A 25,686-nucleotide genomic window follows, 5' to 3' on the forward strand; every position below is an offset into this window, starting at 1 on the left:
AGAATAATATGGCAAGATTTTCCTTCAGAATTAAGGTTCATTACCAAAAGAGAAGGTACATGCAGTCCGCGGAGCTATATTGCACGGACATACAGGCTGATATGGTGACACGACACTGCGCGACACGTCGACATGGCAAATCTAATAAATCTGAGATCCGAAACGGCTTGAACATAGTAACTAATTAATATATTTATATATTTTAATATATATAATACATACTGAAAACAGGCATGTCGGTTAGATTTGGGATCCAAGGTCCGTGAAGATGCATGTCATTGGCATCGCTCAACCCTTCTTGGTGGTGGTTCAACGTGTTGTTGCACTTGCTCGATGGAAAATCTTTGATCTTCAACTACGACGATTTTGTTCCTGGTGGAAAGAGCTTTTGGTTATCGAACCAAACTTCTTGAAGCTAAATGGAAAAGCTGCTTTTGTTGTTGTCGACCGTGTGTGTGCGATGGTGTGGTTCGGCTTGTGGGCATCAAAAGCCTAGTTAGAAGCGGCGGCGACACACTTGGTGGAAGTGTTGGGTAACCCTGGTTTGGCATTGACGGTGGCGGCACAAGCATGGTAGTTGTTTGGGGTCGACCTATAGGAAGTTGGGCTCAAGTTTTTTCTTTGAACTTGGGCCTAAGTCCTAATGTGAGTCCTAGAGCACAAACACTTAGGCCTCTAAAGTTTTGGGTTCAAATTTTAGGATCCAGGTGGTTTCATGATAAAAGTTTGAGACACAAGACTTTTTTTAGTTTAATGCCAATTTTTTTTTTCTTGTGATCAATACCTGCGAGGAACTGTTGGGAATATTGATCGAAAGTTGTCAGCGAGTATTCTATGGATGCTGCGAAAAAATTTATTATTGGTATTTTATTAGTTTACTCCCCCATAAGCTTCACTTAATAGGTGAGTTGTATTACGTTTAAGCGGTGACTCTTTTTGACGACCCTACAACGACGGGTCACTGTGTAATATGACTTGTGTTTATTGAATAAAATTGTCTCACCTCTTTTCATTAAAAAAAACTATGAAGTTTTACTTCAACAATATTAACCCGACAATATGTTATTTGTTTGGTATAAGTATAACAAATACTATATGGTAATAATTCATGTACTCGGTAACAATCATCAAGAGGTGCTGAAATTGTATACCTCATCAACTTTTAGACTTTGTTAGACTTGAGCTTTTAGTATTTTTTTTTTATATCAAATAAGACTCATTGAAAAACGAAGAATATAGAGGGTGTGGGATGTTGAGAAACAAAACATCATATCCCAAAGACATCACAGATGATGCCCATCATGACATGACTCAGTAAGCCAACTAGGAACAAGATGAAACCAGAAGAAATTTTGTGACAGGGAAGTAGCAAAGTTAGCTAACCTAGGAGCAACAAAATGACAAGGACGAGGAACAAAACACCGACGACAAAAAGAAAGCAAACTAATTAGGATCTTGATTTCATCCAAGAAGTGACCTTCCCAACCGAGATCTTCAGTAGTTGAGGCATCACCTTCAATTTCCAAATGATGGAAACCAACTTGAAGAGAAACTTGAGGCCAGGATAACAAGGCAAGCACTTCAACTATCCGATCGAGGAGGGATAATATTGTACGAGGTACAGCCAGGGACGGAACCAGGATTCGAAAGTAGATTGGGCTAATTTTCACACAACACACTTACAAAATATAGAACTGTTACATTAGCTAACTGGCGCTAGATTCTTCAAGCAAATTGGAAAATGGCGTATATGCACGAAAACATTCATAAGAAAGTAATCTAACAATAAACAATACCCGCCTAGATTCCTCCGTTAACGAATGTACTTGATTCTGCTCTCACCTCTGCTACTTCCACAACCCCTTGTCCCTGTGAAACAAATAATAATAAAGCTTAATTAATAAAAAAACAGTAGCGAAGATCATAACTTTTCCAATGCTCCACTTCATGTCCAGCATAACACAAACAAAATTCACAAAAATTGTTCCTAAGATCATTCCAATGTTCATCTAATCAGCAACCACATGCAGATCATAAACAATAAATCAAAAACACGAAAAAGGAACCACCTTCACCTTTGAATTCTCATTTTCACCCCTTTGCTCTGGCTCTGCAGCCTTGAATTCCCATCCATCATCATCCTCCTCATCAAAATCCCCATTCCCTTCTTCCTCATTCAACTTTGCCCCACTCGAATTCGAGCTCCCATTTATATCTACACCCTCAAATTTCAAATCAACACTATTCCCATTACTCCTCCGGTCCTCCCAATCAAACCACCACCCGAACCCGAATTCGGACCCGACCCGTTCTGAACATACAAATTGGATATCAAATCATCAATCCCACCCTTCTTCACATTCAAATTCGACTCCTTTCTCCCAAATCCCTCATTCTCAGTCAACCCGATCAAATCCTGACTCGCCTGCTCGTCTCTCTCCTCCTCCTCTTCCCCAAACAACGACAACGGCAAAGTTCTCTTGATTGATCAATCAGGGTAACAAATAAGAAGCAAGCCAGAGATGCAATTAAATCCAAGTTTGGGATTGATTACCTGCAATCGACGAATGGAGGACTGGAGGAGATGAGCAGGGACTGACTGATGAGCAAGGGAATTAGGGAAGCAATATGCTTTGTCCATCTCACTACCAGAACAAAGACTTTAGCCGACGAAAATAAAAAAATCAGGCCGACGAATTATTTTTTCGTCGGTTAAAGTGGACTTTAGCGGACGAAATTTCCCTTCGTCGGCTAATTAAAAATTTTCGTTGGCTATGGTCAACTTTAGCCGACGAAATTAAAATTTCGTCGTCTGAATAATTTTTTCGCGGCTATAATCTGTGAATTTTAGCCGACGAAATTTTTAAAAGTTTAGCCGACGAAAAATATAATTTCGTTGGCTAAAGTGTCTTATATTTATAGATCTAGACAACAACTCATCTGGGAAAAAAAAACTATACGTAGAACCTTCAAATGCAAAAAAGTCGTGAAATAAGATATGACCAGAATGGTGAAATACGTCTACAATTGAAAAATCACAGTATTCCGGTAAAGTCTCGGTGCCGATAGTTGCGGTCAATGCAATTTACCCTTATTATTCACTACGCTGCAAATTTGGTTTTTGGTGTCCGATTGACTATTGTGATACCTTTCCAGAAGCGTAACGGCCCTACGAGTCAAACTCATCGCTAATGCCATGATGTATGGGCCTTTTTGGCCATCCGAGTCCGTTTAGGGCTTCAAAATGTAGTTTTCTTATTTCCGATTAGAGTTGACCGTTTTCGATCGAGCCCTTAACGTTGTTGAATCCAGTTGAATTTTTTACCTATTAGACATCTTTCGTCATAATGATCATATCGGACGGTCGAATTTTGGTTTGTAAATTTTAGTCATCGGAATCACGTGTCTACTATTTACCGTTATTATTCCCTATGGGGAGCCCTATCGTCGGAAGGTAAATGTCTCAAAATTTTTATATGGGCAGTTGCGCCTCATCTACATGAGAGTTTTTTGTGTGGAAGGTTTGACCAAACCACGTAATATAGAGGGAGATATGAGCGTTTTCGTGTGATAAGTGACGATGGATTAGGGTTAACCGTTTCGATCAAGTCCTTAACGTTGTCGGATCCAGTTAAATTTTTTACCATAGACATCTTTCGTCATAATGATCATATCTGACGGTCGAATTTTGGTTTGTGAATTTTAGTCATCGGAATCACAACGTGTCTACTAATGTTGTAAAACTTGTTTAGTTGGTTATACAACTTTGTGAACCAACTCTATATAGGAAGCAAAATTATCAAAAATCTCGTGAAATAAGATGTGTTCAGAATGGTGAAATACGGCTATGGTTCAAAAATCACGTAAATCGGGTAAAGTCTCGGTGCCGATAGTAGCGGTCAACCCTATTTACCGTTATTATTCCCTCTGGGGAACCCTATCGTCGGAAGGCAAATGTCTCAAAATTTTTATATAGGCGGTTGCGTCTCATCTACGTGAAAGTTTTTCGTGTGGAAGGTTTGACCAAACTACGTAATATAGAGGGAGATATGAGCGTTTTCGTGAATTTATAGACTTTAGCCGACGAGATATTAAAAAAGTCGTCGGCTATGGTCAAAAATTTTTGGGCGGTAAACCAAATTTGGAGGAAAATTTTCAAAGGACTTTAGCCGACGAAAATATATGAAAAGTCGTCGGCTAAAGTCGAAAAATTTTCAAAATTTTTTAGCGGTCAACCAAAATTTTCAAAATTTTCAAAAGAGTTTAGCCAACGAAAATAAAGAATTTCGTCGGCTAAAGTTCTTTATATAGGAGTTTTACCGAAGATGGACGGTAAGAAGTCTATTTCGCCCGCTAGATTTTTTTCTCGGCCTAGCTCCGCCGTCAAGCCACCGGAGATCGCCACACTTGTCCCAAAAGCTTCGCCGTCGTCTCTACTTCATTGTTGGACAGGTGGTGCATCGAGTGGCGCCACCGTGAGAGATAAATCGAGCTCCAAAACTCCGTCGGTTCGGATTCGGTGTCGATCGAATTTCTCCTTCCTCAGGTCACCATTTGGTGAGTTCTATATATAGATAAGTTGAGTTTGATTAGTACTACATTCCCCTAGAATTTGGTAGCTCGATTCGGTGTGTGTGAGGAGAATCGAAGATTTGAAGTTTTTAGGGTTTAAAATTGGGGATTTTTATATTTTGATTCGATTGACCTGTTTAGGCTTAGAATTGGGCTTCGACTTCTTCTAGAAAGTTGTTCGAAATGTTGAGAGGAAGATTCTGTCAAATTTTGGTGGTGATTGGAGGTGGTCGAAAGTTTCTGCAGTTTTTTTTCAAAAACCAGTAACTTTTAGCCGACGATATTTAAAGGTTTATTCGTCGGCTATAGTATTTTTAAATTTTTTTATAAGGTTTAGCCGACGAATTATGGCGTATTTCGTCGGCTATAGTTATTTTTAAATATTTTTTATAAGGTTTAGCCGACGAAACAGACTATATTTCGTCGGCTACAGTTATTTTTTTAAATTTTTTTATAAGGTTTAGCCGACGAAACATACTATATTTCGTCGACTATAGTCTGGGAAAAATTTTTTTATTGCAGACTTTAGCCGACGAATATCTTAATTGTTTCGTCGGCTAAAGTCTGGGAAAAAAACCGACGACATGTTTTTCGTCGGCTAAAGTTTTCACAGACGACCTTTTCCCGACGAAATCTTAGCCGACGATGGCTCGTCGGCTAAGATCTTAACCGACGAATTAAGCTAACAGGCCGACAAAAATTTTTCGTCGGCTAAAGTGCTTGTCCTGGTAGTGTCTGTACATAAGGGTATAATTTTTTTTTTTTCATTGGGCTGGGCTGGGCTGGGCTGTGATATATATATATACCTAGGGGTTTTTTGGCCCAATTTTCGGTTGAGCTGTAGCCCATACAGCCTTTGCTGTGCTTCCGTCCCTGGGTACAACAAGGGCAGCTTGGATATCACCTTTGTCATCTGGAAAACAACACCAAAACCACACGTCCCAGATTTTGAATCATTAGCACCGTCAAAATTTAACTAATTAAGACAAACCTAGGCAGGAGGTAGAGGTGGCAAACAGGCCGGCCCATCTAATCGGGTTTCGGGCCGTGCTTGGGCCAGCCCATGACGGGCCACTTCTTAACGGGCTCAGGCTTGGGCCGGCACATTTACTCAAATGTAAAGCCCAGCCCGACCCATGGCCCAAGCCCATACCGTGGTGGGCCGAGCCGGCCTGGGCCCATGAACGGGCCGTGTCGGGGCCGTTTCGTGCCGAAAATTAAAAATAGTCGAGGTGAATGTCCTATACCACCGCTTCTACTCTCATAATCTCAACTTTTAATTATACATGATACGATTACAAACCAAAACTAATTCACACAATCTATCAATCATTTTTTCTTTGTCAACAACTAAAGAAATAAGTGATAAATACTTATTGTTCACAATTAATAAATTTTTAGGCAAAAACTTCTTACAAGTCTAAAGGAATCTAAATTCAAACTCAAATAAATAATTATTAGTATATAAGTTTATTGTTCACACTCAAAACTAAATTTATTATTTATAAATATGTTATCTTCATATTAGAAATGGAAAAAAAATTATATTTTATAGCGGGCCGGGCCGTGGGCCTCAAATTATCGTGCTCGGGCCGGGCCTATAACGGGCTTGGGCCGGACCGGGCCCATAGGCTCATTTTTTTAGACCCAGCCCGACCCATTAGAATAACGTGCTTGGACCGGGCCGGGCCGTGCCGGGCCGCTTTTAAACGTGCCGTGCTCGTGCCGTATCTGTGCTTTGCAGCCCATTTGCCACCTCTAGCAGGAGGAGACCAAACAAAATTAAAGTGGGAAGGTAAGAGGGTGGACGAAGAGGGGACTGAAGGGAACTGTGACAACAAGAATACTAAGCTTGCCAATCACCAGCCACAAAAAAAGAACATCTTTAGGAGCGAAAACCTTTTCACCATGACGATGCATGTTCCTATTCTTTGGGAGAAATCCTCACTTAGACTTTGATCTTTTAGTTTAAGTGAGGGTTCTCCCTCCCTAACCCGTGAACGTGAAGGTGGTGAATGAAGGTAGGGAGAACTAGTATGTGGATAGTGAGTTCACCAACGAGGTGATTCTAATTGAGAATGAGTGGTTTGGATTGATTTGTAGACTTATATTTACGTGGAACTAAAAGTTTCGACTTTTTACAAAGGGTAGTGCTAGAGGGCCGGCCTTAATAAGGCCTAAGATTTATGATTTTAATCCTATGTGGCATGTCATGTCATATAGACACATTATCAATTTAATAAATCATGTTATTTCATTCAAAGATAAAAATACAATCTTAACCTTAATAATTAATGGATGCTACATACTAATATAGAATATTTTCTTACCCTTTTAATATAGATGCGTATATACCAAATTTAGTTAATTTATTAATAATAATGACCAAGTTAATAATCATACCAAATTAGGCTTTTATACCATAAATCAATTTCGTAAATTTCTTAAATTCCTTCTATCTTTGTGATATCTATATATACAGTTTCAATCCAGAGCGATGTTTCGCTCTGAAATTAAAATGCGAAGCTCCTTTCTTAGTCATTGGATCAATTTACTTAAATCTAATGGACAAAAACTAATCTCTCATAATTAGGATAAAAAACCATGTTAACTATTAAGAAAAGGAAAAAGAAAGAAAAAAAAACGCAATATGCTCTTTTCGTTTCTGTTGCCATCTACAAGAAAAACATGAATTGGGAAACATGAATTGGAACAGCACGTAATCAATTAAATTGCTTAATCTGGTTGATACAAGAGAAAACGTTTGACTTTATATTTTGATCTTCAATTAATTCAATTATGCACTTGTTCTTCTCAATTTGAACTTTCTTGAATTCAAGATCACATATAAATCTAAAATCTATAGATTAGAAGATCAGAGGAACGTGAGCGTGAGAGAAGATGGAGCACAAAGAAAAAGAAGAAGATCTGGTTGATACAAGAGAAAGCGTCTTCAATTCATTCAATTATGCATTTGTTCTTCTCAATTTTACCTTTCTTGAATTCAAGATCACATATAAATCTATGAATTAGAAGATCAGACGGGGAACGTGAGCGTTAGAGAAGATGGAGCACAGAAAAAGAAGAAGAAGAAGAGGAAGAAGACGAGATGAGAAACCCTAGTTAGGAGATAATTGATTCTTTTGCAATTAAAAAAGAGAGTTAATGTTTCTCCTAATTTCTAAGTTTTTTTTCTTTCTTTTTCCTTTTCTTAATAGTTAACATGGTTTTTTACCCTTAGTTATTGTCCATTAGATTTAAGTAAATTGATCCAAAATGGCTAAGAAAGGAGCTTCACATTTTAATTCTAGAGCGAAGCTTCGCTCTGGATAGAAACTGTCTACATATAAGCTATATTATGTATCGAATTTTTAGAATAAAATAAAAAATAGGTAAATCTCTATCGAATTTCTTTCGGATGATTACATATATATATATGTATGTATACACACACACTTTATTTTGGACGAATTATATATATATATATATGTAAAAAAAATTCCTAGACAAATTGTTTTTTCTTAGACAAATTATAAATGTAAAATATATGTATTTTCACACTATATGTTACATTCAATCTAAGCATTTTTTTTCTTTTGAATAAAGACGATAAGTCATTTTATTGATCACCCAAAATGTAGGAATACAACATAAACATAACACATCCGCAAGGGCAACGATAAGAGCTATGCAAAATAACTTATAAGACATAAGTCATCTTAATATTATAAACCCTAAAGTAGGCACTGCGATCAATAAATCGAAACTGTCAGAATCATCTGACTTAATTGAAGCAGATCCGAGAGACCCCTAGGCATTCAACCTAGTCCGTTTGGCCCGAAAAGACCATGACAGACTAGGCCCAACCCTAGGAAGAAAAGCCTCAACAGTATGAACCCAGGCCCAAGAGAGCCAAGGCCCAACTGCTAAGGGCACCCAGCAAGATGGGCACCCAAGTTGCAGGCATGCTGCTGCCGCAGCCATCTCCTCCGGCGGACGTCCCCGATGCCAACACACCATCGACACCATCACCACACCACTGCAATTCAAGGAGGAGAGATGAACAAATCCTTCGTTCTCCTGTCAACAACAACAGAGGTCGCCTCTAAAGCACTACCTCGGATCCGATAAGGTGCCGTCTAAACTGCCACCTCCTCGCACCAAATCTAAACTAGTAGCCTAACCGTCAACAAATTCACAGCCCTCTCCACCGAACTGCACTGCCATCGCCGCTCAAACTTGACCCACACCAATCAAAGTATGCACCCAAAACCGCTCTTCAATCCCGATCGACACCGCCGTGGACACCCAAGAATCCTGCCTCCCCACCGAAGAGGGACTGTGCTAGGGTCGACGCAAAGATCTCCTCTGTCACCGCCCTCGTTGCTCGCTGGATCTCTAAACCCTAGGTCGTGAAACCTAGAGAGAGAGAAGCAGCGCTTCAAGAAAAAGTTTATTTAAAATTTCAGTTTTTCTTTTTACGTTCAATCTAAGCATGATACTGATGAAAAGAAAAATAGAAAGAAAATGCTACAAATATATATATTTTTAATTATAAAAGAAAGACAAATCAATTTTTTTTTCTTAATAAAAAGGCAAAACAATCAAGAGCCAGAGCCATTGGATTTAGAATGATAAGATTGTATTTTTGCTTAAGAATGACATGGCATAATCTTTTTAATTGATGATGTGTCTATCATAACATGTCACCTAAGATTAAGGTCATAAATCTTAGGCCTTATTAAGGCCAAAAATCATTTTCCTTTTACAAATAACAACTTAGGTCCAAATGGCTAAAAATAGCCATGAGGTTAAATTTTAGCCCTAATTTCGGTACTAATCATGAGGGTTGAGGAGTCATAAGTAGATCTGGCGATGCCGGTACGGTTTATAAGTTAATTGAAGAAGTCTTTGTATGGTTTGAAGCAGTCTCCTAGAGCTTTGTTTGGAAGATTCTCCAAGTCCATAAGGATGTTCATGAGGGCTGAGGAGTCATAAGTAGATCTGGCGATGCCGGTAAGGTTTATAAGTTAATTGAAGAAGTCTTTGTATGGTTTGAAGTAGTCTCCTAGAGCTTTGTTTGGAAGATTCTCCAAGTCCATATGGATGTTCAGGTATAGGCAGAGCAACTTGAATCACACCTTGTTTACAAGCATAGTCAGGGTAAGATTACTGCTTTGATAGTGTATGTTGATGATATGATTATCACATGGATGATCCAAAGGAGATGGAGGCTGTATAAAAAAATTTCTACGGAGTTTGAGATAAAGGACCTTGGACAATTGAAGTATTTTCCCGAAAGGGAAAATTTTAAGAACAGTACACCAATTTTGTTTCACTGATAATTAAGGTTTCTTAACTTTTTGAAATAGCTTATTGGTACATGTACTATCAATCCCGATATCAATTTTGTACACGCCATTAACTTATCCGTTAAATGTCATACTTTGAGGGGTAAATCATTCAGTTCAACTTTTATAGCCTTCCCTGTTATTCTCCCTTTCAGAAAACATATGCAGCAGTTCTGACCTATACAATCCAGCAATTTCACCCTCCAAAAGCGGGAGGTTTTTTCTTCTTTCCATTTGAATGTCTTGCTTCTATGAACAAGAATACACATACGCTTTGACACACAACATTTTTGGTAACTACATGCGCAGCTCAACCTTTTAAAGTTCATAAAACACTTCCCAAGCTAGCATGTTCGCAATTCAACATTTAGCATATTATGTAACATAATATGCTAATATGCTAAATGTTGAATTGCAATTTATGTATCGAGCCCTAAAGTCGTCAGAAAAGACCGGAGCAACGCCATTGGCGGGACAGTAGCTTTCGGGCTTGTTGCGCCGTGTGGTTATTTCAATGTTCAACAGTAATTTCAACTACTATGCTTCATAGATGTTTATTATTGCAAGTCCTAAAAACATGTCCAAATTGATCATTAAACTCAGCCATCACCTATCATCTGACTTCATTCCCATGGCAAACAAACTACCTGTTACTTGGTTTCTCGTAACACCAACACTTAACATTCAAAAGTACTGTAATACACGTACATGGAAAAGGGGAGAAAGATAACTCTAAAGCACATGATATAAATAACTCTAGAAAGCACATTACATAAAAGACATAAAACAAACCAAGATGACAACTGCCCGACATATGGCAAGTAATTCCTCTATTCCTAGTAAAGTTCAGCTGGACGAAAGGGTGGGATAAGTGGCTTTAATTACTCACTAATCAATATTATCCGCATTTGGACTGGCATTAACTGCATCTGATTTAGCTGTTTCATCAACCATTCTACTGTTATCATCAACATCCAACACATCATCCATCATGTCATCCTCCACTACGTTGATATCTTCTACATCATCCTCATCTTCATTGTTGCTTCCATCTGGGATCTTTCTTTTCTTGGGACCATGCTCAAGCCTATGTGTGTCCAACTCTTTGTCCATTGTTTCCTGTAAGTTCATCGTATCATTATTGGCTTTCCTTGCTTTCCTTGCATTTTGCCACCTCTCCAACTCCTTCTCAACATTTGCTAGATACTGCTCCTCAATCTGCTTCTGATAATCACTCAGTTCCTCCCTTCGTGCTGCTTTCCATTCTAGGAACTCCTGATACCCAAATTTACATAAGATGAATAAGGCTTTCTGACCGAACAAAAAAAAAAAAAAAGAAGAAGAAGACCAAAAACCAGTATTGGAGTAATTTTGATACATATCTGGCACACTAAATAACAGACAATAATTCAAGGCTCAACTCCGACATGATTCCACTAATCAGTTAGTGAGATAAGGGAACCTGGCATATGCCATAATGACTGGAAAGCGGAAATTACCACATATACCATGCTTTGTTAATATGAGTATCAGTAACTAGGCCTAAAGGCTAATGCTAAATCCACAAGGCCTAGGTTGGACTAGCATCCATAAACTCAGGGAGGATGATTTAAATACAGATGCAGAGGAGGTATTAATAACTTGTATCATGCGAGAATGTAGCAAACATAGATGGCATATATTGATATAATGACCCCATATATCAAGATATCTATAACGATCCATGTGTATGCAAGTCAAAGGGAGCTCACCTTTTCTTTTTGCTGCTCAGCCAAGGTAGCATCCTCATCTGATGGTTTCTTGGGTAGATAATATATTGGAGGCTCTGCCTTGGTCCTGAAAATTGGACAAATCCCACGGCAAATTAAAAAGATGAAATTTATATCATAAAGGAAGGTTCAAATATAATTCTACCTAAAACCCACAATAAAGTAGGAAAGATCACTCCTCAAGTTGCAGCAATATACTATTCACATGAATAGAAACTTATCTTCGTCTCAATAAAATGTGAATATGGACACTTTTTTGGACCAAAATAAAAAATAACCTGGAAAAAGGGGGGAAGAGAAAGTTAGAAAACTATATGAAAATTTCTGATTGTAACGATGGTAGACTGCAAATAAAATTGGCACTAGAGATAACACCAAAAAACTGATAGTGGGAAACCCTGTACCTTATGAAATTGCTAAGTTTCTTATGATGATCACTCCACTGAAGAAAAAGCAGTTCCAATTTCTTTTCTTCAGTCTTGGCAGCAACACGTGCTCGCAGAGTCTAACAACATATAAATACAGTTATTATAGGCTAAGAATCACCCTGTTCCTCAAACAGAAAGTTCATCTGAGACTTTACTAATGGAGGTCAAAGAATTATACTGAGTAAGTAATGACAAACCAGATCTCTTCTCCGCTTTTCCGCAATATGTTCTCGCTCTTGTATCCGAAGTCTTTCACTTTCTTCACGTGCTCTTTGCTCAGCCTAGATATCAGAAAACAATGATTCGTCATTGAATTGAAATCAAATGTAGAATGGAAAGAAAAACAAATGTCTAGGCATTCAAAATCTAGAGATGCAGGTTCATCTAAATTTTACATAAATTGACATGATCATACAAAAAGCACAACAAAATTATATTCCAAAAATTTGGTCCAAAGCCAATAAAAAATCTTAGAGGATGTACTTAGGAACTTAGAATAAGGATAGCATTTAAATATTTAAAGAAAAGTAGAAAACTAAGAAAGGAAAAATCATATATTCACTCACTCTTTGTAAAGAGTTTGATCTCCGCATGAAAGCCTCTGTTCCTGAGAGTTGCATATCTTCTTTCCTGAATTTCTGCAACAATTTCACATAAGCATACGTGACTTTACATAAAATAAAAAAATGCAGGACAAATTGTGATGAACGCATTTTCTTTTCATTACTTAGCAAGTTAGTTAACCTTCATAACTATTAATAGGCAAACACATCCCAATCATATAAACAAGCTATAAAATATCATTAATCACCTAGTTACAGACAACAGAATGAAAATGTCGTAAACTATATATAACAAGAGTTTGCATCATAGCTACATAAACCAGTTCATCATGAGCTTCTAATAAAAACCAACACCTTAAGTACAACATACCTCTAAAGTGCCCAAAACATGCCCGAGCATTCTTTTGTTCCTGTTAACCACGCTGGGGTCTTCTTGCTTTGGCAATACCCTCGGAACATGCTCCGTTGCCGGAATGTCAAAGTCCTAACAAAACATAAAACATCAAAACTCAATCAAGATTTACAGTCCAACAGTAGCACTCAGAGGGGGAGATGAGACTCAACAAGTTACCTTCTTGGCTGCACCATGATTGCCATCCCTCCTTAACCAGCTACCTTGTTGCAAATTTGACAACCTCCTATCACTGCGATCAGCTTTCACCGCCTCGCTTGAATCCTTCTTCTTCGCATCCTTGGCTCCTTCAGCACTCTCAACTATCTCTCCATCCTCCACCTAATATTCAAATCATGATATACAGTAATTTAAACACAACGCTCAGCTTGGCATATAGGGTAAAGATTAGGGCTTTCGGCTCTCACCTTGACAACAGCTGACGAAAGCCGGCGTTTCGCAGGAGGTTGATCCTCCACATCAGCCCTATCTGCCTGAAAATCGAATTTAAACAAATCAAAAACAAGTATTGACAGGCAATGGAATTGAAATTGAACAAGGCAAGTTGGTCTATTACAGGTCGAGTGAAGCCTCGCGGGCGAGCGCCATTGGCGGCGAAGTTGCGGGGAGCGGCAGCGGCCGAGCCTCCTCCACCTCCTCCCTTGCGAAGTCCCCTAGGGTCTCGTAGGCGTTCCGTAATCTGAAGACATATATAGCAATAAAAAATTGAGAGGAAATCAACATAGGTATATGGAGAGTGAGAGAGAGAGATAGCGGACCTCGCGCTGTTGGCGTTGGAGCTCATCGATCTCCTTGCGGAGCACCTCCTCTGTTTTCTCAACTGCGGCGCTTGCCATGACTCGAAAAAGCAAAATCCCTCACCGCTACTGCGTCTACTCGATATGCATAGGGAATATGCCTCTGTTTTCTTTTTATAAATAATTTTATTAATTTTTTTAAAAGCGTTTTTTTGATTGAAATTCTTTAAATAGTAAACTTCATTTTAATTACTAACCAAATTTCAGCGTACAAATAAATCCTTTATACATTATCTTACATATATAAGGACAAAATTTTACAATTAAGGACATGTTGTTATGCTGTTGACATGTGTCAGCTACAGATTTACAATTTTACCCTTTATTAAAATTAAAACAGAGTCAACTGAACTAAAAGTAATGTCGACTGCTACTGCTGGCTTCTACTACGTACCAATCATCATGCTACTACCGACTTATACTACCAATATGCCTGTTATTGCCTACGTTTGCTACTCATCCCACTCTGCTATTGTCAATCAAATAATGTCGACTGCTACTGCTGGCTTCTACTACCAATCAGCTTGCTACTGCCGACTTATACTACCAATCTGCCTGCTACTGCCTACGTTTGCTACTCATCCCACTCTGCTACTGTCGATCAAGTAATGTCAACTGCTACTGCTGGCTTCTACTACCAATCAGCCTGCTACTGTCGACTTATACTACTAATTCGTATGCTACTGACGACTTCTACTACTAATCTGCCTGCTACTGCCTACGTTTGCTACTCATCCCACTCTGCTATTGCCTACTTCTGCAATTCTCAGTCCCAAACTAGCTGCTACTGCAGATCTTGAAGCTGACTGCTACTACAGATCGTGAAGCTCGTTGCTACTGTCGACCGCGAATCTAGCTGCTACTGTAGACTGCGAAGCTAGTTGCTACTACCGAGAAAAGTTGAAAATTGTCCCAACCAGTAGCAAAATGTGCAGGTTCTCACCATCTAGCTGCTACTGTGCAATTTTGCTGCTACTGCAAAATCTAGTTGCTACTGTGAAATTTTAATCAGATTCTCCACCATCTAGCCATGAATCAACCTGCAACTAGAGTGTAGATCTTACCAACATATGTGCAGAAATCAGGTATCGATGAGTATCCGTCTTCAGAGATGTGTGGTGGAGGACGAGGTGAGATCTCCGGCAAAGATGAGGATTTGTCGACCTGAGATTGCTCCGACGACATTGAGGCAGTGGCGTCTTTATCAAAGCATCGTTGTCATCGACATCAAAGCGATGTTGTTGTCGTCAAGGCGGTGGCGGCGTCACCGAGGCATCGAAGCGGCGTCGTCATCCTACACTCAAAGATAGACCATTGGATCATCTGAGAGAGACCTCGTCACCGTCTTCGTAGATTGGCGGGGAGAGAGAGAGAGAGAGAGAGAGAGAGAGAGAGAGAGAGAGAGAGAGAGAGAGAGAGAGAGAGAGAGAGAGTAGAAGAGAGAGGAGTAAGTGTAGAGAGTAGTACGTAAGTAGTAAGTAAGTACGAGTTAGAGAGAGAGAGAGAGAGAGAGAGAGAGTAGAGTAGTAGTACGTACGTACGTACGTAGTACGTACGTACGTAGTAGTAGTACGACGTACGTACGTAACGTACGACGTAGTAGTAGAGTAGTAGTACGTAAGTAAGTAAGTAAGTAGTAGTAGTAGTAGTAGTAAGGTAGTAGGTAGTAGTTACGTAGTAAGTAGTTTTTAAAGANAGANGTTGAGAATTAGGNGNAGNGAGAGAGAGAGAGGTAAGTTTGTGTTGTGTGATTAAAGATCAGATTTAATCTGAGTGGCAATCTTGTAGTTCTTTTAAAAAAATGGTATTTTTGTCATTTCATCCAAAATATTGGGCCATGTCCGTTTCATTTTATGATGGGCCCAAGTTATGTGTCCTAATTTGTTTAAATATTCTAACAAGTGGGTTTATTGTTTTTTGAAATTTGGTTTGTTACTTATATGTAATTTACTCTTTTTTAAAAGCGTTCGGTACCGGCTTTCCTCTGTTTTTTTGCAAGGCAGTTACTAAAGTGTTTTTCTTTTCTTTTTTAATATACAGAGTAAATTTCTACTCTCAACCAGTATAAATCCCAGTTCGAGATTATTGCGACTTTAAAGAAAATATGCTCGTTTATTGTATTGTGAATATAGTTAGATGTGAATTAAAACAGTTTTCTTTTTGGTAAATATTACTTTTAGGATTAATTTCAGTTTACCCCCATCAACTTTAGGTCTACCATCATGTTAGTTATTCTTCTTTCAATTTCATCAAAAACATCCCTCAACTCCCAATTTTCATCAGCCGTGCATGTCCAAACCTCCAATCTCCATCCAATTCCTCTGTCAAGTGATGACTTGATATCAAGAAGAAAGAAAAAAGGAAAAATAGACAAATTGCATTCAATCCCACCAAAATCACTAAGGTTAGGGGGTTGTGATGGAAACGAAGATGTGTATCGATATGGGGGAAAAATGGTCCGAAAGGTAACTTTCAGAATTTGACTTTCTTCTTGATATCAAGTCATCACTTGACAGAGGAATTGGATGGAGATTAGAGGTTTGGACATGCGCAGCTGATGAAAATTGGGAGTTGAGAGGTGTTTTTGATGAAATTGAAAGAAGAAGGACTAACATGATGATCGACTTAAAGTTGATGGGGGTAAACTGAAATTAGTCCTTACTTTTAACAGTAGTAACTAGTTTAGAAGCTCATGTGTATCAAGTCACGTATACGCATAAGTGTGTGGTTACATGCAAAAAACGCCGCCAGCATCGCAAGTGCACCCATTGTCGTAGTTATCTCGTCCGGCGGTGCTCCACGCGATGAGGCTGCCTAACGACTGTTATTTTTAATCTTGGGTCTCTTGGTTTCGTGGATTCGCAATGACCAACGTCTGATCGGGTTGATCGGGTTTTGGTTGGGATCACAACTTCTGTGCGGTTGGGCAGTCGTGTGGTTGCTTTTGGCGCGGCGAGGGATGGTGTTTTGACTTTAGGCGACGGCAGCATCGGGGTGACGAGGCGCTCGTGGGGCACATGGATTCTCTCCTTCTTGTTTAGTTCTGGTACTTCTCGAGTTTGTTATGTCACTCTCAGGACGGCGATGCTTGGTGGATACTGGGACGGGAGATTTCGGTGTTCTTGGCAGTGGATTGGTGACACGGCGTCTCTCAGCTTGGCGAGCGAGATGAAGGTGGTAACATGGCTGGTTCAACTTTTGGGCCTAGGGTTGCTTGCCTTTGGGCCGTGTGGACTTTGTTGATTGGGCTAGCTTCTTGTTTAATTTTTCTTTTTTAATAATGCCCTCTATTTTAGGGTGTAGTGGGCCTCAGCCTTGTGTACTTTGTTCATCTAGTCATCACACGGTTTTGGTCGATTCTAGCTAGTACTGATGTACACCATAAGGGTTTTAGGCGGATATACTGGTTGGGTTAAATCTTGTGACTTCTTTTGTTCAAGGTGCAATAGTCTAGGCTGAGAAACTTTGTTAGGAGTCATAGTTACATGTATAATCGGCGTACTACTTGAGCATCGATATGTATTAGGTGATCTTTGGATCCTTTAGCTTAAACGAGAGAGCTCGTGTATAACTTTTTCGATCAATAGAATTTATCCATCTTTTCAAAAAAAAAATGTTACTTTTAACAGTGTTATCAAGACATAAAATATTACTTTTCTTTTTTTTTTATTGACATTAGTTTCTAAAAGCAGCCTCAAGATAGTTTCTAAAATATAATGTCATTGTTCTGTAATTTTTTTTTTAAAATGTTTTTCTTTAATTTACCAAACACAATAAAATTTAGAAGTTTAGATAAAAACTAATTTTTTAAAAGCAAAGATGTACCAAATAAGACTTAAATAAGGGTACTTATTTTCAGTATTACCCTTTATATTAATACTATTAAATAATGAAACAAAAAACAAAAAACAACCGCACATTGACTGCGAGTGCTTCCGATCTTCCGTTATTTATCTGTTTAATCTTTGATGTTCATCTTCTTAACTTGATCAGCAATCTACAGTTTAGTTATTGACAAAAGATCATCTTAATATCAAAGTTCCGGGGTATGACATTAGTCGTCAGAATTTCGAACTACACTTTTGTTATTTGAGTACAATGATGGAGGTCGAGGTCGTTATCAAGTGGTGATGCAATTGTCGTTGGCCGGACTAGAGATTGGTGTCGTCGTCGTTGTATCTGGGCGTTGAGTTCTGCATGGTTGGATGCTGGAACACTGTCTTGATTTGTGATAGCCAACCTGCATTCTTCGATTATGGATCCATATCAGACTTGGATCGAATGGACACATATCGTGAAGCGTTGACGTCGGACATAAGATCTATGGAGCTGTGACAGTGGTGCAGCAAGGGTAGGAGAGCGTCAGTGGTGGAGAATTCTGACGCACTTGATGGCTGACACAAGTGGTGGGACAAAAATAATAGGTTGGTCTTGATTGTGCTTGAACTAGGCTGGGCCCGTAAAATCGGAGTCAAAATAAACATATTATTGAAACTTGTCTACCCCCATTTTGCAAAGTTATTTCCTTAATAATGTCATTTTATCTCTCTATTTTGTATTTAGGTGCAAATGAACAAAGAATGGCAGCGGAAGGCTATGTAATGATTACTATGGCCTTAATCTTTTACAAATTTCTCAAATTGCGAGCATGTTCCAAGCATGTTATTTGATTACTATGGCCTTAATCTTTTACAAATTTCTCAAATTGCGAGCATGTTCCAAGCATGTTATCTGGATGTGCGTGTGTTTCAATTGGCTTGTATTCAAGCTGTATTATGTAACTATTCTCCTTAATCTCTTGAATAAAATCAGTAGTGTTTCATTCAAAAAAAAAAAAAAAAGAGCTAAGGAGAATGACATGAGCGAAATGGAAATTAAAGCATTCCCAATCCTATCGGGAGAAGTAGGCTTACTATTCGTAGAGTAGTGTTATATTTGTGTTGAATTTCAGTTTGTTAAACTTGAGGATAAACCATCTTGTATGCGATCATTCTAATTGAACCGGAAAACAATTAGGGTTTGCATATAGTTGCCTATACAAGGATAAAAGTTGTGTTTGTGAGTTCTGAGTATTCTTGGGTGACAGACAAGAAACACTTACTCTCATTAGCAAAGGGAGTAATGGGAGTAATCTTAGTAACGATATATAATAAACCTATAACTACTTAGGAGATTTAGCAAAGAGTTATTAGATACTTGGCTGATCCTGTTGAAGTATACACATAGCTTAAATCGATTAAACTTTTCAAGACTGCGTTGAACGTGTAGTTTTTTTGTTTTTTTGTTTTTTGTTTTTTGTTTTTTGTTTTTGTTTTTGTTTTATTTATTTATTTATTTTTTTTTATAAATGGACGTTAGCACCATGTATATTGATAATTGAAAATAGGATTACAACACGAACACGACACTCTATCGCGGGCAGACATTAGATATTGAATCGTGCAAAACTACCCAATAAACGTAAGCTACCTAGGTAGTTTCTATATTGTAAACCATAAGTGTTGCACCTCGAAGCAATGTAACCAAAGCAACTAGAGTAACCGAAAACCAAAAACATCTAAAAAGACCTAGAAAAACCTTCTTTATTCTGAACTAACTTATTCAAAAAGACCGAAACCACCTTATGCAAAGTAGGTAATCCCGAGATCGGACACAGGAAGAATAGAAATCACCTCCTCCTGAACTGTTCCACCAAAGCTCTCACTGAGGCCCAGCCCAATTCGCCAAACCATAGTAGAGGTTGTAGAACTATTCCAAGCCTATAACCAATTACCAGATACATCCTCTCCCTGGCCAAGCTTCGGCCAAGCCTCTAACGTTTCTTGAGCTCCACCATGAGATCGAGCCCTAAACCACGGCTCTATCGAATCGTCGCTTCATACACAAGAAAACCGACCCATCTCAAGTCAGCCGCCTGCCCTACGTCGCCGCCACAGTGCCCAAACCTAAGCACCAAGCCGTTGAATGTGTAGTTAGTTAGAGAACTGATCATTCTTTTTAGTTTTACATGTTTAATAGGACAACAAAAATGACCACATGGCCCTTATCTTAGGTTAGGAAAAGTAATATGGTCATGATGAATTATATTTCTGGATGCTTGATTGATCTCATTCATATGCATATTTGGATTTCCATTCTACGGTCTATTTGACCCAACTCATGTTAATAATTGTTAACTTATTCATTACATCTTCACCATCAATCATCATTTATGCCTTGATTCTGATTTTGATCGATCACATGGAGTAGAATTGTAATAGAAACCAACCTTAAATCCCCTTATTATCTTGTAAAATGTAAAATGTATTTGTCATTCATGCTTAACTAACTATTTCACCCTTAATCCCCAATTTAGAACAATCCCCTCACCCAGGAGTATTATTTAGCCTTGCAAGGTGGCTCTTGCTAATTCACACGAGATTCCATGTGTCCCATGCTACTCAGGTCAGAGCGTAAGCTAGTGATGCTTTCGGATACTGGACTCTCGCCATGTAGGCTAGAGTGTAGGGTTTTTAATTGTCTAGATATATACTAGGCCGATGTGGTTGTGATCTCTTGAGATTGGGCTGACCTCTGGACTTTGAGTTTTATTTATCTTTAGTTGTTAATTAATTTTAGGGATTATTATGGTTTACACTCTCTTTTTTACAAACTACACTCCCATTCTTATTCTAATTTTTTTTTTCTAGAATTACCCTTTATAACTATTGTCCACTTCTTCTGAATCTAGTTTTATACTTTTGGGCTCCCCTCTTTATATCCCCACTTAAAACGGAAAAAAACAAGCTGACACAATGAAGTGAATACTCAATCTTTTCTATTATGAAGCTTAAGGAGACAACATCTGTTTGTTGACATTAAAATTCACCCAAGCTATGCAATTGGGTTGAAACTCTAAAACAACAGGGAAGTCTTGATTCTTTCAAATTTGGTGTACATTAGTTAGACCAATGCATTGCTTATGATATATGTCGACTGCTTGTCTATTGTTTAGGCGTGATTTCTCCTTTTTTCTGACTGGAAATGGTTGAATGGATCGAAACCTATTATCAAAACCAATTTAGGCAAAGATCATTTTCTTTTTGTTAGTCTACCAACAAAATTCTGATTCTTCATCTTCATCCAATTTATTTTTGTTGTTCTTGTGAACCTTGCTCTTCTCTAGTTCTCAAATTTTAGTTCAAAGTTTTACAATTTCATACATTGAAACTGGATTTCTCTGCATGTAGTTTTGGAAATTTTCACAACTGTTGATTCATGTTAAATCCTCTTACTTTTTATGATTTGTATGATCAAGTTTCCTTGTTTGTTTGAATTCTTACCTCTTTTTTGTGTTTGGGACCTAGGTTCAGAAAAAACAGAGAAAGACATATGAGGATGATGATAATTGAAGGAAGGGCAGAATGGGAATTTTAAAAGATAAGTAGCGTGGTTTGTAAAAAATGAAGTGCAAATTTCAGCATTGCGTATTAATTTACTGTTTTTAATAAATCATTCCTGACTTATGGTTTAGAGATGTGGTCTATGTCTTGGTAGGTACACTCAACAAGACATGTCTACTCTAATGAAACAACAATCAGTTCCTTGTTTCGTCTAATAGTAGTAGCCTCCTCCTAGTGGCATGATGAAACTTAGTGTTATTGGTAATACTTTCCAATAGCAACATAGTGGCAAAGTTGATAGACAGGGAATTTATGCCTCTACATAAGCATTATATTTTCGGTATGTCGTCAAAATTGTAAAGCAAATAAAATAGCCAATAATGCGCTCTTTACTTCATGGTGTTTTTAGAATGCATAGATTATATTGAGACTCCTGATATTATTTTGAGATGTTTTTTATACTTTGCGTTCCATTAATGATTACGGTGTGAGAACCAAGTATCTTGGATCTTCTTGATCATTAAAGGAAAAATAAAGGGAAAATAAGATGGTTGCCTTGACAAAAAATAATAATAATAATAATAACGAAAGAAAAGTAGAGTAAAAAACTAGAGTGCGGCTATTGGGACCTCCAAATTTGCTCAGTATACCTCTCATGCTCTTTAGACCTCCTTTTTAATTTTAACTACAAGCATTTGTTTATTAGACCTCCTTTCAAATTCTTAAAATAACCTTAGATATGTTATTCACATATATCTTGATAATTTACTCATTATACCTCTTATTTATTCTCTAGACCTCTTATTCTTTTAATTTTTTTTCTTTTTACATGCTATCATCGAGACTTCCATTCTTTGATTTCTTTTCGTTCAAACCTCTTTCACGACCTCAATTCCTTGATATTTTTAATTTCCCATAGAATGTCACCAAACCTCCATTATTTGATCAATTTGTAAGAAATTTTTTTCAATGACGTCAATTTTTCTCTTAAAAATCAAATAACACAAAGTATTGGGTTTCAAAAACTTATATTTACCAGCCCAGTACCGTCTCTCTTTATAAGTGAGAGGTCGTGAGTTTGACTCACAGTAGACTCGTTGTAGCATATTAGTTGTTTATCTGATAAAAAAACTTATATTTACCAACAAGAAAATATTCTAACATAAATTAGTTTTTTTTTAGTTGTGCTAAACAACGATCAAGGATAACATTGTATACTGTGTATGTTTTTTTTTCCCTCTATTTTATGTACATCATGAAATTATTTCAATAGTTATTTAATTTTTTATTATCGATTTGTTTTTGCATATATATGTTCCTTCAGCTTGTATATATATGTTTTCAATATGTATGATAGTACAGTCAATATTGATCATAGTTTTAGTTTTAATCAAATATATAATATGTAGTAAAATTTAGAAAATAGTAAATTAGAAATTAAAAATATATAAGAAAAATAATAAAGAATACAATCAATTAATTATCGAATTGGAAAGTTTAGAGAGAATAAATATATTTCAAATGGAGGTTAAATAAGAAAATTTGAAAGTCTTAATAGCCACATTCAAAAAACTGAGATTACATAGTATCAGTATGATGAGTAGACAACCAACCTGTAAAAGATGGTACATAGATAACTTGTTGTACGTACCCTTTGAAATTGAGTATTTCTCTTTGCACAAGGGGGTATTATTTCAGAATATTACAAGAAGAAGAGGGTATTATAACTACGATTATTCTATAGTGAAAGAGTTTGATCTAGAGAGAAAGAGAGAGTCAATGCCCCAAACTAGATCGGAGCTATCTTAGCTACCATGCACCTTTCTCTCCATTATCCCTGCTTTGGACCAAAATTATTATGATTGTTAGGAGTAGGATAATGAGTTGTATTATTCTCTTTACTATTAATGAGAGATGTAATAGCAGCTGCAACAGCAACCCTAAATTTAGGATCTGAAGCAATGGCACTCACATTTTCAGCCATTAATGCCGAGCTGGAGGACGTCATATTATTTTCTTCCCCAGGCGTCCTCCTACTGTTACCCAGCAGATGATGGTTGCCCATCATCATAGTAGTACTGTTACCAGCGTTATATTTTGCAGGTTTGCTACTCATCCAATTGTTAAACCCCGGCGGTGCAGATGAGTGGGAGGAAGAGCCAGCTGAAGCCATAGCAGTTGTACTAGTACTAGTATCAGCGAAGTTGTTCGTGAGGTCGAGCACAATTCCTTTCGAAGGGTCATGATGATGAGGCTGATGATGAAGGGAACTTAGGGTTCTGAAGTTGGATGGGGAGGAAAATTGATGAGATATTGAAGAGGGGTATTGGTTGTTTAACATGGGGTGAGGAGTGTTGTAGTAATTATTGGAAGGGAGGGAGGATTGGGTCATGAAATTAGAGGAGGGTAATGTTCCATCTGAGAGATGGTGATTGCTTGAATCTAGTAACATAAAGGAAGCAGCTGCTGCAGAAGCTGTGGAAGCCATGGCAGTTGCACCAACTGGAAGTGGATGATTATGTGTTCCTTCGTAGGTTGTTATCAGTATGGACATGTCCTCTAGGCATCTTTGAACCTATACATATATATACAGTAGCGTCAATTCAAACAATTGTATTTTGTTCAGTTATTTCACAAAGGGCATTGATATAGGGCCTTAATGTGGCCTAAAATTTGTAGCCTCAATTTCTGTGTCATGAAATTGTTTAAATTAATTTTACATACAAGGTGTGTATTTGGATGCCTGCAGTTAATCTGATGAAGCTCAAAATAACTAGAAAATGGCATAAACAAGCACTTGCGACTGATAACTATATAGTCATTTGCAAATGATGCGTCTTATATCATCTCTTATAGAATACAACGACGTAACTGATAAATTAAACCTTTCATATCAAAGTAAGAAATATTCTAACAGATAATTTGATTATCGTCTCAATTATAACTAGGTATGGACATGCAAGACTGATGAAAGAAATTCGATTAATTAGACCAAAAAATTGCCGTAAGAATCAAATATAGCATAGATGTACGAGTTTTAGGGCTGGTCCAAAACCACAGTAGAACATTTAATTAAACTAATTACCTGTTTTCTAACAGGGCATCCAGGAGCTACTGTGCAACGGTAATAGGCTCTGGGGCAAGGATTTCCTTTCGCGATTTTCTGCCCATATTTCCTCCATTGACACCCATCATTCATCTGAAGCAGTGAAGCATATATAAGACCAGCACTGATTAACCATATGCATCTATAGAAATTCACATAAGGAAACAACAAATAACTCACTGTGGCAGATTCACATCTTGCTCTAACTGAAACCCTAGCTTTTCTGTTGGCTTGGGCGGCATGGCTAGTAATTCCGGCCAAATCGGTCCGCTGCAGCTTGTGTTGCACTGATGATGTGAGACTACTACTCGTCAATTCTTCCTTGTTACGTTCTTGGATATCATCGTGATCTTCTCTTTGATCCCTAAATTCGTTGGTTTGTAGCCTCAGTGACAACCCTAGTTGACTCTCTCTGATAATATCATCAGCCTCACGTGCCGGCGGTGATGGAGATCTATGACGACGAAGATCCAACGTCTTGGGAATACTACTTTTTGGAGGATCAGCTTCTTCATGATCATTGCCATGAAGCGATAGAAATGTATGAGGATCCTGAATCGAATCATTCAGATATTTTACAGAAAAGATTAATTAACCACCACAGTTTTCAATTTATAATCATGTATCGAAAAAAATTAAAAAAAAAAAAATTGGTCCATGATCTGAAATTAATACAACAAGAAATAAACATATATAATTGGTAGAGTACCTTATTGGTTTGGCTATTCTGATGGACAGCAGTGAATTTCATTTGAAGATCGTAATAATCCTTCTTGGTTTGCTCCACGACCTTCCTCAAAACCTTGTTTTCTTCTTTCATGCGACTCATTTCCATTTGCAAAGCGTATAACTAGTACAAGCAATTGTATATATCAAAAAGATTGAGCAATCAAAATGGTACATAATCTCATAGCAGGTATATATATACGTACCTCCTGATCTGTCTTCATGTTATTCTCATGCAAAGACTCCAGTACTATTGAGGCATCATCATCCACTTCACCTGCAGCCGCTTTCTGTTCTTCTTCAATATCATCCTGTTTGATTTCTTCTTCTTCTTCTTCTTCTTCTTCTTCTTCTTCTTCTTCTTCTTCTTCATCTGCTGCTGCTAATGATGCTGATGCTTCTTGGATATTCTCGTCTTCGTCGTGGTTGTCGTCATCTTCTTCTTCTTGTTCTGATTTAGAAGGATGATCAATCTTCAGTGAAAGACCAATTTCCAGGTCTGCTTTCTGATCATTCTCTCTGCTGATCCCCATTGAAGCTAGCTAGTACAAGACAAAGTTGCAGAATCTCTCTCTCTCTC

General features: G+C 37.8%; 3 protein-coding genes across 3 annotated transcripts; all 3 read right to left on the bottom strand.

The window, feature by feature from the left end:
• Window positions 1-1,328: 1,328 nt before the first annotated feature.
• On the bottom strand, window positions 1,329-2,641 carry LOC101294084. The gene is made up of 4 exons (XM_004301478.1): window positions 2,555-2,641; window positions 2,290-2,479; window positions 2,076-2,215; window positions 1,329-1,869 (listed from the first exon to the last, which is right to left on the bottom strand). Exons 1-4 carry the CDS (start codon window positions 2,639-2,641, stop codon window positions 1,801-1,803), a joined length of 486 nt encoding a protein of 161 aa, XP_004301526.1. The 3' UTR covers window positions 1,329-1,800.
• A 7,900-nt stretch (window positions 2,642-10,541) lies between these two features.
• On the bottom strand, window positions 10,542-13,978 carry LOC101294078. The gene is made up of 10 exons (XM_004299917.1): window positions 13,854-13,978; window positions 13,652-13,774; window positions 13,503-13,568; window positions 13,255-13,416; window positions 13,054-13,167; window positions 12,687-12,758; window positions 12,318-12,401; window positions 12,097-12,197; window positions 11,675-11,759; window positions 10,542-11,198 (listed from the first exon to the last, which is right to left on the bottom strand). Exons 1-10 carry the CDS (start codon window positions 13,929-13,931, stop codon window positions 10,812-10,814), a joined length of 1,272 nt encoding a protein of 423 aa, XP_004299965.1. The 5' UTR covers window positions 13,932-13,978; the 3' UTR covers window positions 10,542-10,811.
• A 9,113-nt stretch (window positions 13,979-23,091) lies between these two features.
• Window positions 23,092-25,686, bottom strand: LOC101294370 (probable WRKY transcription factor 9-like). Its single transcript, XM_004299918.1, has 5 exons — window positions 25,313-25,686; window positions 25,090-25,230; window positions 24,561-24,932; window positions 24,360-24,473; window positions 23,092-23,849 (listed from the first exon to the last, which is right to left on the bottom strand). Exons 1-5 carry the CDS (start codon window positions 25,637-25,639, stop codon window positions 23,106-23,108), a joined length of 1,698 nt encoding a protein of 565 aa, XP_004299966.1. The 5' UTR covers window positions 25,640-25,686; the 3' UTR covers window positions 23,092-23,105.

This window comes from Fragaria vesca, linkage group LG5, assembly GCF_000184155.1.
Source record: "Fragaria vesca subsp. vesca linkage group LG5, FraVesHawaii_1.0, whole genome shotgun sequence".
Lineage (NCBI taxonomy): Eukaryota > Viridiplantae > Streptophyta > Magnoliopsida > Rosales > Rosaceae > Fragaria > Fragaria vesca.

Coding starts and splice junctions, on each gene's coding strand:
- LOC101294084 (XM_004301478.1), bottom strand. CDS start 2,641: ATGGACAAAGCATATTGCTTCCCTAATTCCCTTGCTCATCAGTCAGTC. Junction 2,480..2,554: donor CCTCCATTCGTCGATTGCAG/GTAATCAATCCC, acceptor TGATCAATCAAG/AGAACTTTGCCGTTGTCGTT. Junction 2,216..2,289: donor CGGGTCGGGTCCGAATTCGG/GTTCGGGTGGTG, acceptor TTGAGGGTGTAG/ATATAAATGGGAGCTCGAAT.
- LOC101294078 (XM_004299917.1), bottom strand. CDS start 13,931: ATGGCAAGCGCCGCAGTTGAGAAAACAGAGGAGGTGCTCCGCAAGGAG. Junction 13,569..13,651: donor CGCGAGGCTTCACTCGACCT/GTAATAGACCAA, acceptor TTCGATTTTCAG/GCAGATAGGGCTGATGTGGA. Junction 13,168..13,254: donor ATCATGGTGCAGCCAAGAAG/GTAACTTGTTGA, acceptor ATGTTTTGTTAG/GACTTTGACATTCCGGCAAC.
- LOC101294370 (XM_004299918.1), bottom strand. CDS start 25,639: ATGGGGATCAGCAGAGAGAATGATCAGAAAGCAGACCTGGAAATTGGT. Junction 25,231..25,312: donor ACATGAAGACAGATCAGGAG/GTACGTATATAT, acceptor TGCTTGTACTAG/TTATACGCTTTGCAAATGGA. Junction 23,850..24,359: donor GATGCCCTGTTAGAAAACAG/GTAATTAGTTTA, acceptor ATATATGTATAG/GTTCAAAGATGCCTAGAGGA.